General features: G+C 31.6%; 1 protein-coding gene across 11 annotated transcripts in view; it reads right to left on the bottom strand.

Annotated features, from left to right (window-relative positions):
* The window catches only part of LOC105222806 (fasciclin-1), a 47,412-nt gene that overhangs the window by 11,925 nt on the left and 20,345 nt on the right, over window positions 1-15,142 (bottom strand). For 6 of the 11 annotated variants that reach the window (XM_049449005.1, XM_049449013.1, XM_049449008.1 and 3 more), the window contains 7 exons: window positions 11,888-12,017; window positions 11,459-11,628; window positions 10,872-11,005; window positions 10,711-10,807; window positions 8,999-9,167; window positions 8,730-8,890; window positions 3,182-3,190 (listed from right to left, as the gene is read on the bottom strand). In XM_049449005.1, the coding sequence (XP_049304962.1) occupies window positions 3,182-3,190; window positions 8,730-8,890; window positions 8,999-9,167; window positions 10,711-10,807; window positions 10,872-11,005; window positions 11,459-11,628; window positions 11,888-12,017 (870 nt within the window). The remainder of the gene's footprint in view (window positions 1-3,181; window positions 3,191-8,729; window positions 8,891-8,998; window positions 9,168-10,710; window positions 10,808-10,871; window positions 11,006-11,458; window positions 11,629-11,887; window positions 12,018-15,142) is intronic. The other 5 variants (XM_049449006.1, XM_049449010.1, XM_049449009.1 and 2 more) reach the window with 1 other exon arrangement.

Genomic DNA, 15,142 nt, shown 5'->3' with positions numbered 1-15,142 from the left:
AAATTTTCAAAGCAATCAAAAACCTTTGAATCAAAATCTTTGCTTTTGAAAAATGTTTTTTCAAGTTCTCCAAAAATATTTTTGTCAAATGAGAAAGTTAATCTCCTTTCAAACCAAATAACGGTTGAATTAATTTAAAATATATACTGGACAGATAGTTTGTCAGATTTTGGAACGCTTGTATTAGTACGAAGAGATATATTTACATACATAAGTAGAGGTACATATGTAATATTTTATTAGAACTTAACGGTACCTCACTATGTGAGCAAGAAAAGCGGCAGGGACTTCAAAGAAAGCCGAATTAGCTTAACATATGTAATTCACTAACTGGCGTATCTTAACCCTTCCTGGTATGGTGTAGAAAATTTAATTACTTTGTGTAAACAAAAATGCGCAACTTTTAAGTTTAGATGTGTATGTTTGTTTTATATACATATGTATACCTTATATATTAATTGAGATTTATACAAATCACTTCATAATGCATTATCAGAACAATAATTTTGCACATTTACATAGTATTTATATGCAGCAGATTTTGCAATATTAGTTGTTATACTTTTTTCTTCATTTCATATAATTTAATTCTATTCAAGCATACGATTTATTTAAATATTTTTAGTTGTGTTTATTTTCTTTTTTTTTTTTTGCAAATTTCGTACATACTTACATTCATCAACTACGCGTTTTGCGAATTGTTGTTGTTGTGATAATGAGTTTTGATATTGGTTGTGTTTTTGGTTTTTGTGTCAACAACGACAGTTAGAACGCAGGCAGAGCAGCGACAGAAACATTTATGTTTTGTTTTAAGGTCGTTGCACACCGAGATAGAGAGAGAGTTTGAGGATTGCCATCAGCGTACGAGTTGCCGACAACGTCAAGAAAATACACAATCAATTGAAATTCAATTAAAATACTATGTGATTTTTTGCATAATGTTTTTTTTTAATATTTTTTGTTTTGAGTTTGGTTCTAAACGATCTGCAATAAATTGTATGTATGTATTTATGTTTGAGGGTAATAGTATGTATTGTTTCGTGCAATGTTGTGTTTTGGCACTTGGTTCATGTTTCTCTATATTTTTTATGCATAATTTGGAATAAGTGTATTTATTTTTGGTTTTCTACTTTTTTCTCGGCTATGTTGCATTACGGTTGATGGCAAGCAAGGCAAAAATGCGCATTTCGCAAATGAAAAATCCGATATATTGCAATACATACATATGTACATATATTCGTACATGCAAACGGTTATATGAGAATTGCAGATTTAGGGCATGCATGGCAATCATACTTATATATTCGTACTGAATCATATTGTTTTTTTGTCACTAGAATTAAGAATTTTTTAGATATTTTTCACAAAACAAAATTATTTTATTCAGCTCGGATAAAAATGGGGAAAAACAGAATTCTCGCGTATTAAATAGCAATTTTGATCTACAAGTTCATTTTCTAGGTGGTATCCCTTTTGTCATATGCCACGAAGCTTGTATTAGAGTGAGACACCAACCACTAGGAAATTACATGTATTGAAATACTATTCTGGGGCATATCTATCTGTATTACGCCGCTCTGAAGTCTTCTATAACCAAGCCAAAAGTGTTGTGTTATTATTTTAACTTTCGAAACTCTCCAGTGCGTAAAAATAGATAAGCATTTCTTTTTTAGCATTCTCAGAATATTGAGTTATGCTAGTTTAAGTGTGAACAGTTTTCGTGATGAAAATGTTAATTGCGATATCGAAAGAATGCATAAAAATTAAAAAAAAAAGATTTCATGATTTTGGAAAATATTTTCTTTCACTATTCAGAATTTTCGAATATCAGCAGATTTTAAAATCAGGTGATAAAATATCATGCAATAAATTTATAAGAATGTAGACAGCGTAGCCTTAATTTTGATTGTTGCATGCTGGCCACTCTTTGATGTACTCGTATACTTATGGGTTCTTTGCACACATATTTCTATATATAGATATACATACATATGTATGTATTTGTATGTATTTATTATAAATAAAATATAAGCATTTGCATGCAAATTTTATTATTATTATTTTTTTGTTTTTTGATAGGCTACATAAATCTAAGAACGTATGTATTTTGTGTAAGCTACGATTGAAGTGAACTTCTTTGGAGGTGTAAAAATAATTATATTCAAGTGTCTAGAAAAGCTTTGATTTTTCATTTGCTAGTATAATTGTAATAAAAATACAACTCTGAGACATTACAAACAATATCTCTCCTAAATGAGGTGGCTTCTAGTAAACTTCGGATATGACATTTAAGAGTATATATGAATATGTATATAAATGATCAGCATAATGATCTAAGCCGATCTAGTCAAGTCCGTTTATCTGTGTATACTCGAACTAGTTTCTCAGCTTTCGAGATATCGATCTGAAATTTTTCACACGTCATTTTTTCTCCAAAAAGCTGCTCATTTGTTGGAACCGTCGATGTCGGACCACTATCGCATATAGCTGTTATACAAATTGAATCGGAATGCTTGTATTGAAAACTTTTTTGTTTGACGAGATATCTTTTCAAATTACTGCCTAAGGCACTGGTACAATCTCCGAAAAAATTGTGTAGATTGAGACACTATAGTATATAGCTGCCGTACAAACAGACAAGTTCTAGTATGGAAACTTCCTTATTTGTGAAGAGTATTCTAGCTCCGATGCAATCGAAGCTTACGTTTTTTCTTGTTTTTAATATAAACTATCAAGAAGATATGTCACGAACTTAAAAGCTCAATGTTTCTAGTAAAAGTGCCACACAAGCTTATAATGTTAAAAACTAAACGGAAGCTATGATCTTTAATCTTTTGAATATTTTTTATCTCATGCTTTGAAATACAACAATTTTAATAGTATTTTCTCAAAAAGCTATTTTCTTTCTAATATTTAACCCTTGCATGCTTTAAAAGTTCGAAAGTATATGCATATTATTCCAACTTATTGCCATTATATGCATTTTACAGTTATGTATCTATACAAATAAGTATGTGTGGGATATGAAGTATATTTATGCTTAAGTATGAGTATTGTAATGTAATTTATTTGTTTGCCTAAATGGTTTGAGATAATTTTGCCATTACAAATTCATATATCCATATATAACTATATACTTGTATATATGTATATGTATATGTATACTGTTTGAAGTATTTACCTTAAAGGACTAAAATGTTTGTTTGGTTGCGTGAGTTCCGGAGCGTTGCATATAATAAAAACGAAAAAGTTCACAAATAAAAATCGAAACAAAACAAAACAAAAAACATTCGCAGAGAAGAGTACAAAGAAAATACCAGAGTCAATATTGTTTTCTGCTCTAACACAGCAATCACATCAAACAAATAAGGAACGGAATTTTAATAAAATATACTATATGTATACTATATAATATTCGTATGATATATGAAATGCCAATGCTTGATTTGTACTTGTACAGGACTGGACTGTTATGGAGTCAATAGTTGCTGTTTTCATTTTACTTGGGAACGAAATGCTCGAATTATGCAATTTCAAGAAGTAATGTTGAAAAAATGTGTGTTTTTGGCGAAAATAAAAAATTTCACTAGTGTGCGTGAAGGCTTGAAGCGTGTAGCCAATTGTAAAGCAAGTAAAAATTGCAGGTGCAAGAAACGAAACTGAAGGTCAAATTTAAATCATTTAAGAAACTAGCTTAAAATGGTATTTTATACTTATTTTATGCAAACTATAAATGGTTGTTTTTAGTTGAACACAGCGGAAAGTCGAAAATTGTTGCCTTAAAACTTTATTTTATTTTACTTTAATTTACATTTTTTATGCCAAAAAACAACAATTATTATTTATTTACATTTTATTGTAAATGAATCGAATCTTATATGCTTTTATATAAATTATATTTATTTAAAAATAAAGTTTTAATCATAAATAGATCGTAGTTATTTATTTCAATTCGTTATTTTTATCAAAATATTAGTTATAATGTTTTGTTTTATGTTACAAACATTTTATATTTATTATGTTATTTTTTGAAAATGCTGAAGCAGGTGTATTATGTTTGCCATGTAGTTTATAACACCTAGAAGGAGCGTCGGTGATTTCAATAAATACATATAGAAATATAGCAGTGGTAACTGTGCACTCTCAGTCAGACCGTGGAGAAACGATTCGGCGCCGTTCGCAGCAACTCAGACTGAACTCTTAATTGAAAGCATGCAAAATATGGTCAGCTTGTTCAAGAGCTGAAGCCACTCGACCAAGATCTTGTAATTAACCAGTTACCAGTCGAAATGCTCAAAGGAGTCATCGAAAATGGGACTCAACGGATGAGCCATCTGAGACGTATCCGCGGTCAACATTTAAAGAGATAATCTTCAAAAAAGTAAATGCTAAAGAATGTTCTTTCGAATGACAATAAACACTCCCCTCTAAGTTTGAAAATTTTCTTTAAAAAAGTAGGAAATCTCGAAATGGATCATCCTTTATATGTAAATGATGAACCTGAGGAACTGAGTCAATTTAGCCATACCCGTCCGTCTGTCTTTCTATATATGTATACTTGAAGTAAACTCACGGATTTTGAGATATCGACCTGAAATGTTGCCCCATGTCCATTGGTGATATCGGATCACTATAGCATATAGCTGCATACAACTGAACGATCAGAATCAAGCCTTGCTAGGAAAATGTTTCCAGTTATAGATTACAGTTAGATATTTTCCTCGAAATTTGACGTAAAACAAAAATAAAATCGCCGAAGAAATTCTTCAGATCGATCTGATGGATCAAAATCGAGTTCTTATAAAGAATATTTTGTATTTGTGAAGAGTATTATGGCTTCGGTGAATTCTAATAAATTTAAGTCATTAAAATTAATATATATTTTTATTATGTATTTCATTTTATTAATAAAATAATATTATTATAGTTCTTAATTTTCAGTATTGTTGTCTTACATAAATTTGTGTTCTGAAAAATTTGAAAAAAATAAAATAAAGTTATGAATTTATTTATAGCGCATATGTTGCAATGTATGGCATGTAAATTTGTATTCCTGACCAAAACTATTTTTTATTGAAGTGGGTGAGTGCAATTTGGCTCAGCGATATCGTAAGATTTATCTTGACAGAGGTTTTTTATCAAATAGATAGACGAAGTAAAATAGGTTTAGTTATGATAGGGGAATATATATTTTTGAAAGTAAGAAGTATTATTTAATTATTAATTTTGTTATTAAATATTCTTCAAGTATTTAGTCTGCATGAGTAATTGACGGAAATTGTTTCCAACTATTTTATTTAGGGATATACATATATTTACATCTGTATTAAATTTGTGCATGTGAATATTTTAAAAATAAATCTTCTCCAAAGAGTGTGTAACTTTTTCAAAGCTCTAATCTCTAACTAATAATCTCTAATAATCTTTTGAAAGTCTGAAGTCTATGCACTGCACTTGTGTATTGAAGATGCTTATTTTTGGTAAACAGTGTAAGTTGCTGCTAATGTGTATGGATAGTGGGTATGAATGATATTTGAAAGAGTCTGTTATGAAATGGGCGAGAATGTAGTAATGGTATATACAGCTTCTATTGTTGCTAACAAATTTTTTTTGTATACATTTTTGAAATTCGAAATTTTGAATTTATTTGAATTATTTGCATACACAAATAAATATTAACTAATTTTATCAATTGAGTTGCCAATTGTGACGCTTAGTCTGATATACTAATTAATTATTCAACTGACTGATGTGACTTATCAGATGACGATTTTCGGGTGGTGTGAGTGAACGATGATCTAATTTGTTATTCATAACAAAATTACAACGTTTATTGGTTTTGTATACTTACATCGCACCCAAAATTTTTTTAAAATAAAATTTATATTTTAAAAATTATTTTAAAATAAAATTTTGCTTATGATTTTACATCAAACCGAAAACGAATTACAAAATCGCACATTTGCTAATTCAAGTTCGAGGTAAAATCAGTCTATAGGGTTTTTGTTTTCTATTTAGTTAAAAATTGTGTTCTTGTTTGCATTTTGTGATGTTTTTGTTTAAATATTTGGAATATTTGAAATTTTTGCTGTTTTGTTATGTTCTTGTTATGCATTTCTCAATGGTTGGAAACATAAAAAATGAAAACGTACGCTCATTGCAAAATATACATAAAATTGCTAATTTTTATAGCTTGTTTTTTTTTTCAATATCAGAAATTTATGTGCATTCGCTTTGTTCGTACGAGAAACCTGTTTGAGTTGTAAACAACTTTTTTCAAGCCACTGTAGCAGGTTCAAGTCAGATCAAAGCTGCAAAATGTGCGCTGGGCGTTTAATGAAAAACAATTAGTGCTTTGAAGACAAATTACACGTTTGTAAAAAGCAATTAAAAATATACAATAATTATTTATTTAGACATTTATATCGATTAAACCAGTCGAGTCGTATTCAATATTTTATTTTATACCACGTTTTTATATAATTTTCATGTACCTGCAGTATATTTTTAAACATAAAGTACAGCTAGAAGAGCTCAAAAAATAGTATGAACATAATTATGTTCATATTATTAATCAATTTAATTTAATTTTTATCTACAAAAAGCTTAATAAGTTAACTAAGCCAGGTTTAGGTACATGACTTTGCTAAAATAATAAAAAATGCGCCTACTTGTAGGCAACATTTATTTTTTTTGTTGCCTAGTTTGGGGATATCAACTTTTTGCCCTAATTTTTTAGTACTAGTTAACAATATTCTTAGTTCGTTAATATTTTTTTTCGAATTACTGCAGTTCAATGGTGCTTAAACAACGTACAAGATACCTTATAATATTAATTTCTGAAGTTTCCCTGAATATTTTTTTCCTGTATTTACTTATCATTTCCTATTGCAGAGCAACTAATTACATAATATATTTCCTTATTAATGAACAAGTATTTAATCTTTTCATTTGCATCTAGCTGCTTATTGCAATAGTAGAGGCAGTTTACTTCTAGCAATAAGTTACATGGGACGACATGACGTATGAGCGACATTTAAGGCGTTATATCAAACCACTTGTGAATTTCAGAAAATCGATTTGTGTTTTTGGAAATGTATCTAATGCACACACATTTGAGAATATTCTCCGAAAATTTCAAGTTGATTTGAAAAACAATTTCAGAGATATGACCTTATTTGTAATAATCCTTTAGCTTGTGTGACCGGTCCCCAAGATTTTAAATGGGTTTTTCTCAAAACACTTTTTGAAGTCGGTGAGGAAATCTTTGTTGAAATGGTTGAAACTTTCACCTTGAAAATTTTACACTATATATTTTTCAAGAAAAGATGGGAGGAATAGGATTTTTGATAAAAATTTCGAGTTTTGAAACAACTCTGAAGTGTGAATTTATTCAAAAAATTTTGTCAAAAATCGTAAATTTTACTAGTATTTCGATGATAATCTGAGTTCATCAATATGAATAATAGGTCTTCTTGGTTTTTGGATTTGTTAGCTTTTTAAGTAAAAAAATCTTTCTCACCGCTATACACATTTTTACGGAGATCGGCTACAGAATCAAGGAAATCCAAAATAGTTCAAAATGAATCACCGATTATTAAAGTACAGTAATTAAATTCCGTAAATGGCGAAGTTTTTGAGAAAAAACTTTTATGGTCCTTTGCAAAAATTGTTTTTTTTTTTCTGGCTTACAAGTGGATATAACCGCTTAAGTAATATTGGAATTTTCCGGTTTTAGTGCGAATATTTCTCAGAAATGAAACCACCAACTCATAGCACGTTATTCAAGAAACTTTGTGTTTAATGCGACAACTTTTAGTGAAAAATTTTTGTTTAAAACTATGGAACGATTTTCATCAGCACCAAAAAAATGCTGCTTAAGGCGTTATAGAAAAGTTGTTGTTAGCTAAACTCTGAGTTTCTGAGTAGTCTAGAAACTTGACTTGCTCTACTGATTAAAGCTGCTTGAAATATGAGAATTGTTGGCAATAATACTATTATACTATATTTTAATATCAATTTCCTAATTATTCACCAGATCAACAAAAAAAATTTTGACCTGAGATATAAAATTTATACTAAAAAAAACTTTTATTTAATATTTACAAGTTTCTAAAATTCTGTCGATAAAATATTTGATTATCATTAAGATTAACTCTACATTTTAGTAAGCATAATTTTTATAAGCAAAGCAAATGTGCAGCAAATTATAAGAACGCAGACAAAGCTTGATAACTCCAATGTTTCGTTTTGAATGTGAGTATTCTCTCAAAAATGTATTTATCACTCTTATAAAATTTGTCTGTGTGAACACAAGTAAAAGTACAAGTTATCGAGTTTTGACTGTATGTAGGTGTTTATTGTGCTAAGCAGCGCGCAGTAAGCAGCGGGGGGTAAATAATAATATTAATGTTTTTTTTTTGAAGACATTTTCATCAAATTTGTATTAACTGTAAAAATTTTAATTCTCAAACACCGTTTACTACACGCGCTTGCGCTTTGTGGTTGTAAGTTAAAATACCAACACAAATAGAATTGCTAATGTTGTTGGGCGTGTCAAATACTAGGTAATAGGTAAGCACACATACACACTGGTGTTCTACAATATAATTGTTATTGTATTTCGTCTAGTGTAGTGTTGCGGGTCACCGCACAAGCACTCACGCACACACACAGGCAACTGCATACTCTCACTCATCGGTTGTGTATATTTGTAATCGAACACCTACCTGTAGAAATTGCGTCACCGTCGAGTCGATTATCATTAGCGGCCGATGAATCAGATGCACCACACCATTTCGCACCGGAATGTTGCCTTTGACAATTTCCGCCAACACCACACCGGTGGGGTGCTTGGCATCACCTAAAAGAGTATTCGATTTGACGTACACTGGAAGCAGAAGAAGAGAAGAAAACGCATTAGTGGATTATACCCAACGCATATACATATGTACTTGTAGATATGTGAGTAGTGTAGAGTTGCCGTAAATCGACTTACTTTTGCCGTCTTTTTGTTTGAAGAAACTAACAGTTACTTTGAGATTGTCCTCGAATGCGGCTGTGGTTTGTGGCACCTCCATTTGCGCGGCTGCCGTAAAAATCACATTGTTCAGTATGACGTGTCCGTCGATGACTTTGTTGTCCACCAGGCTGCTGCGTGTGGTTTGCTATGACAATTAAATGACATTTAATTGATTAGTGGTTGCAATAAGTGCCGCTATTAAATGTCATCTAGGTATGTTTAGATGTGTTCGCAGACATAGGTAAACATAAATATTTTGTAGCTATGTATGCAATGCGTGTTGCCCTATAGGGAAAATGGCATGTAGATGATATAAAAATCTGATTTTTCTTCCAATAAACTGTTTGTTAGTATCGGATTAAGGCTATAAAGCGAAAAAATTGATTTGTAGGGTATTTTAAGGAATTATTTTTTAGGTAAACATATCAATTATTTGGCAGGGGCCGGTGCCTCTTGCTACTGCAATCCTCTGTACAAACTTATTTAAGTTCTAAGTTATACCACCGTAAGCAAAAAATAGTAAGACTTTTTAATTTAAATTTGGCGCGAAAAACTATTCGTTAAAATAAAGGTTGTCAGTGATATCTGTGCCAAATGTAACATCAAAATAATCATTAGTGTTTAGTATACGCTTGTCTTTCTGAAGTACTTGAAGTGCATTCGGCGATTTAACAAAGAAGTTCCATTAAATTGTATGTGTGGAAGCAAGTTTCTGGTACCGAAACGTTCAGAATGTGAGAAACAGCCCTCGGTGATAGTTGTTTGTCACGAACAAATGTTTTTGATTGGTAAAAATTATTGAAAGAGAGTCGAGAAATCGTTGACTTTAACATCAACAATTATTACGTCAACAAAATGAATGAATTGAGGCTTGAAAATAGACGATTAGCAGTCAGAGATCTTATTGGCATTGTTGGAATATCGGAAGGATGAGTAAAAACCATTTTGAAGGACTATTTAAGCCTAAGTAAAATGAAAGCACGATTGGTTTCAAAATCACTCCATTTTTTCGAAAAACCGCGTCGTGAAACAAAGCTTTCCAAAAGCATGTTATGAAACGATTTATTTCTGGCGATGAGTCTTGGATCTGTGCTTACGACCCAGAAACAAACGAACAAGTGGCCGAATTGCGTCGCAAAGGTGAGCCAAAGCGAAAAAAACACACCAAAGCAGGTCAAAAATCAAGTTTATGTTGACAGTTTTCCTTGATTATCAAAGAAAATTCCTTCCGACCAGCCACACTGTCAACAAGGAGTACTATTTGAATCCTATGGGTCTTGAGTTTTTCTCCAAATCTTTAACCATTATCGTGCCGCAACCACAGTGTTCGCCTGATTTAGCTCCGCGTGACTTCTGGCTATTCAACAAATTCAAACGACGTCTCCGGGAAACCGTTTTGAGTCAATTAAAGACATTAAACGTGGGTCCATTCCAGAAATAGACTTTAATAATTGTTTCAAGGATTGGGATCAAAGGGAATTACTTTGAGGAGGACGACGTAGATTTAGAAGAATAAATTAAGAATTTTAAAATCATGAACAAAATTTTACTATTTTTTGCTTTAGTATTAGCACTTCATACGTTTTCCTTTAATGACGTTTTGTGGTAATATATTATAACTTATGTAATCGCATTTCTCCACACTAGCATTTATAAAACAATTAACACATTCCACTTTAGTGGCTTACCTTGAAACCTTCATCGACGGGTATTAAAAATGTATGTCCACCTGGCGACTGATAGAGATTATCCTTACGCATTAAAGTCACTTGCGAGCGATACGATCTGCGCGGCAAGAAAAGTAAATAATTAAACGTAATAAATATTTAATTAAACGATGACTTTATACCTCAAGCGATTCTCGCCGATATCTAAGATGTCGGCCTGTTTCATAAATTGATACGCATCCAAATTGGTGAACTCCATTTTGGCAGTGGGCAGAGCAGTAAGTGGCACCAAGACTTCATCAATTATGTGCATCACCTGAGAGAAGAAAAATAATTTTTTTATTAATAAAGGAGAACCAAGGAAAGTGGACTGATTGAAAAAAAAGTTAAAAGTTTGATGTCTAGACCCTAATCTATTATTTCATTAATATTATTTTAACTGACTCAATTATTAAATGACTCTTTTCAAATGTTGTTATACGAATAGCAGTTCATTTCCTTCAATTTTCAAAATCAAGAATTGCTGTTCCGACTCATGCCTTGAAAAATCGTATTCCGATCTGATAGAGCTATTAACCAATTCTTTTTTTTTTTGATAAATCTCAGAAAATTTTTGTGAAATAAGATAATTAACTATGGAAACATAAAGCATGTATATTCTCCGGAAATTGCTACTAGACCTCTAACTATTTCCTATACCTAAGTATTCATACCTTTAAAGTTCTAGAAATAAAATTATAGAGTTTTGCAATTCATACGTGTATCTCACCTGACGCATTCCCAGGCTATTGGTCATTTCGACCGTCAGCGATGGTATTATTCTAGCGTTATTCACATAAATATCGCCATTGCGATTTTTCGTTATATACAAGGATGGATTGCCACCCATATCTGACGGTATAACCTTTATGAGTTCGTCCTTCGTCATTGGTGTCGTTGCTGTAATTATGCCAAATTATTATGTTAGACATATATCTTTACAACAACAACATGCATATGTATAAAGCATTTTATTTATTCGTTAGTTTAAGTAATTTATTTGTTTGGTGTGAAATTTTTTCCACTACATGAACAACAAGAACAAACAATAATAATAGCAACAACAACAAGATTATAATATAATAGAAAAAATGACAATAAAAAGTTTGTGTTTTTTTTATCTTTCAATTAATTGCGCTGAATACGCATTGTTACTCACTTATGTGATAGAGCACATGTGTGGGTCCATGATGGCGCTGGAATGCAGCATTTGTAGGCACAAACACTGTGCATGGTCGCAGTGTTAAAGTGGAATTCGCAATGATATTTTGCTCTAGTAAACTATAAAACTGCAAAGAATAAAAGAAGATTAAGAAAATTAACAATTAGTTGTATCCACATCAGTATGAATGAGTTATTTACAATACGTGTGTATATGTATAAATGTATATAGTGGATAAACAAATTAACATGTTCTACTAAGTGTATAGATATACTTTAATATAGATAACTAGATAGCATTAAACAGTATATATCAAAAATAAAAGGGTGTTACTTAAGTAACTAAATAGAAAAAAATAAAATAAATCCAAGTCATATAGGGTACTAAAAATTAAATATTTAAAATTTGACACTATAAAATGTTCGGTGTAATGAGAAGGTTTTAGAAAAAGTCAGGTTTGGAACCATCTCAACTTTAGAAGCTTTTAACGCGTTCAACTCTACTTCTTGCATAAGAGACAAATAAATCAACATAGGTTAGGTTAGGTTAGCTGGCGGATCAAAGATCGCACGTGGACTGCTATATGTAATACTTTGTGAAGTCATAGAAAAGAAGAACCCCTGCGTTCGAACTTATAAATTAGCAAAACGCTTAATAGCCAATACAAATTTGCACAGGCATTCCCGCCATGGCCTGGCACCCATCTTATCACAAAGACACTCGATGCAATTTATAGCGAGGTTAGGTACTCCTCGACCAACACTGAACGTACTGTTAATAAGTTCAAGGCTAGTATCGCCGATCTGCTATCTGAATGAATGATCACTTCTCTGAGGAGGCCATAGAACATAATCGACTTGACTATGATGGCGCAGAGCCAGAGGACCACTTTCGGTGAAAGGCCCCATCTTTCACCAATCGCTTCTCTGCAGCAGTATAAGGACATAACATTGATCAAAATGAAAAAGTGAAAGAAAGAAGTTGGAAATGCTCCTATCTAAATCGTAATCGTAAAACAGGTATATGAAAGCATCATTTTAGAGGCCACTTGACAATAATTTCTATTATGTAACTGTTTTTGAGAAATGTCATCTCTACAGTTTTCTAAAGAAAGTATTTTTATACCTTTATATATAATTTTTGTTCATTATATACTAACAGCACCTGTCGAAAAACTAAACCGATGAAAATTAATTAATATCTACCATCTAACGGTATTTTTCAAAACTACAAAAGAACGATAATAACTTCTTTTTAGATGAGTAAATCAAACAATTTTCCAATTTTGTAAGTTTTAAGGAGCCCATTGATGTAGATGTATCAGGCAGAGCCACACCCTTTACTTTCAAAACTCTAGACTTATAATTATTTTTCAAATAAAAAATACATAAACATGAATAAACTTTGTTCTGTTGAAAAATACTAAAAATTTCATTCCCGTTATTTTCCACAATATTTTTTATTTATTGTGCATATTTCTCATTTCATTTAGTCACAAATACTATTAATCTCTTTTTGATGTATAGCATAAAGTAGATAGAGAGGGAGAGAGCAGTAAAGTGCATTGTACAAATAAATGGTTATAAAATCACAGCTATCGTGCTATAAACTGCAGTAGATAACTCAAATTGCACTCAATCGAAGCTTTCACATAAAAAAGTATTTGATGGCCTAATTTTATTACAACAACTCGTAAATACAGTGTTACTGGCTTAATGGAGCTCTCAAAGTAGTTCACCAGAATGAGTTTCATTGATTATCATTTCTATGCCTTCGTATATATGGATGTGTGTGCATTAGGGTAGCGCATCATTGTGCATGAATTTTTAATGGACTGAGTGCCATTTTTCCAATAAAGCGCTGGCACTAAGAATAGTCCTATGGCTTAATTCGAAACTTTTCTGCTTCAGTTGATGAATTTATGCTAAGTAAAATCTAAATTATCGGTGTATTGATATATATGTATGTATGTACATATATCCTGTGCAGTGTATTTTTAACTTTGCCACGGAGTTTGTAACAGCCAGAAGAATACATCGGAGACCCTATAAATTATATATGTAAATGTTCAGCGTGGCGAGCCGAGTCCATTTAGCCGTTTAAATATGTATGTGCGCACCAGACACACAGTTTTTGCGCTATCGACCTGAAAATTTGCACACGCCTCTCGAAGAAGCTGCTTATTTTTTGAAAACTACCGATATCAAACCAATCTTCGATATAGCTGCCGTATAAAGTGACCAATCAAAATCAAGCCCTTATATGAAATTTTTTTTATTTGACAAGGTATCTTCATCAATTTTGGTATACCTTGTTGTCAAAGGCAGCACCACAATCTCTAAATATATTGTTCAGATCAGAATACTATAGCGTGTAGCTGCCATACAAATTGATCGATCGAAATCAAATCCTTGTTCAAATTTGGCACAGATTTTGGAAAAAGTAACACCACCATTTTCGAGACATCAAGCCACTAACAGGGGTATTATAGTTTCGTTGCAATCCCTTTCTTCTTGTATATGTATATTAATCAAGATATACAAATTATAAGACATTATGATAGCAATAAAGCCATTGGGTGTGTTCAGTCTGGCTTTAGTTGGCGGGCATTGATTATGTAGAAATGTATGTATGTATATATATACAATATTTATATACCAACTAGTAGTATATAGTTATGGTTGTATTGTAAGTGATATCGAAAAAACAAAAAAGCGCCGCCACCCTTATATCCTTTGTGTGTGCCCCACTCCGCTACTTCGCTTGTACGGTCGCTATGGCTACAAAGTGCAAAAAACCAAAAGCGCAAAACAGACATATAACAATGCATACATATGTAGATACAGTTGCTTGCATAAACCAAAAAGGCGCCCCGTTGTTGCCAAAGTTTATTGAACCAGCCATTACATCACGCTGGCAAAAACAGAAACAAAACAACACGACAAGCTACAAGCTAAAAGCTTTTGTAGAGTTTTCAGTTATAACAAAAACTAGATATATGAATTTTGTATGCATGTAACAGATTCAAATAGATAGATCTACATATAAAGTATGTACAAACGTACATATGTATGTATGTACAAACGTGGCTTCATCTTATGTAAGCACCTACATAGCTTTATGAATATGTATATATATACCATATATGTAGGTATATACTTCTGATTGCATTTCGCTTGGAGATTTTCAGAATCCGACTTGTTGTTGTAGCTTCCAAAATGCATTCACATTAAATTTAATATTGTTTGCAAA

This window comes from Bactrocera dorsalis, chromosome 2 (assembly GCF_023373825.1).
Source record: "Bactrocera dorsalis isolate Fly_Bdor chromosome 2, ASM2337382v1, whole genome shotgun sequence".
NCBI lineage: Eukaryota > Metazoa > Arthropoda > Insecta > Diptera > Tephritidae > Bactrocera > Bactrocera dorsalis.
This window is presented reverse-complemented; position numbering and strand designations above follow the sequence as displayed.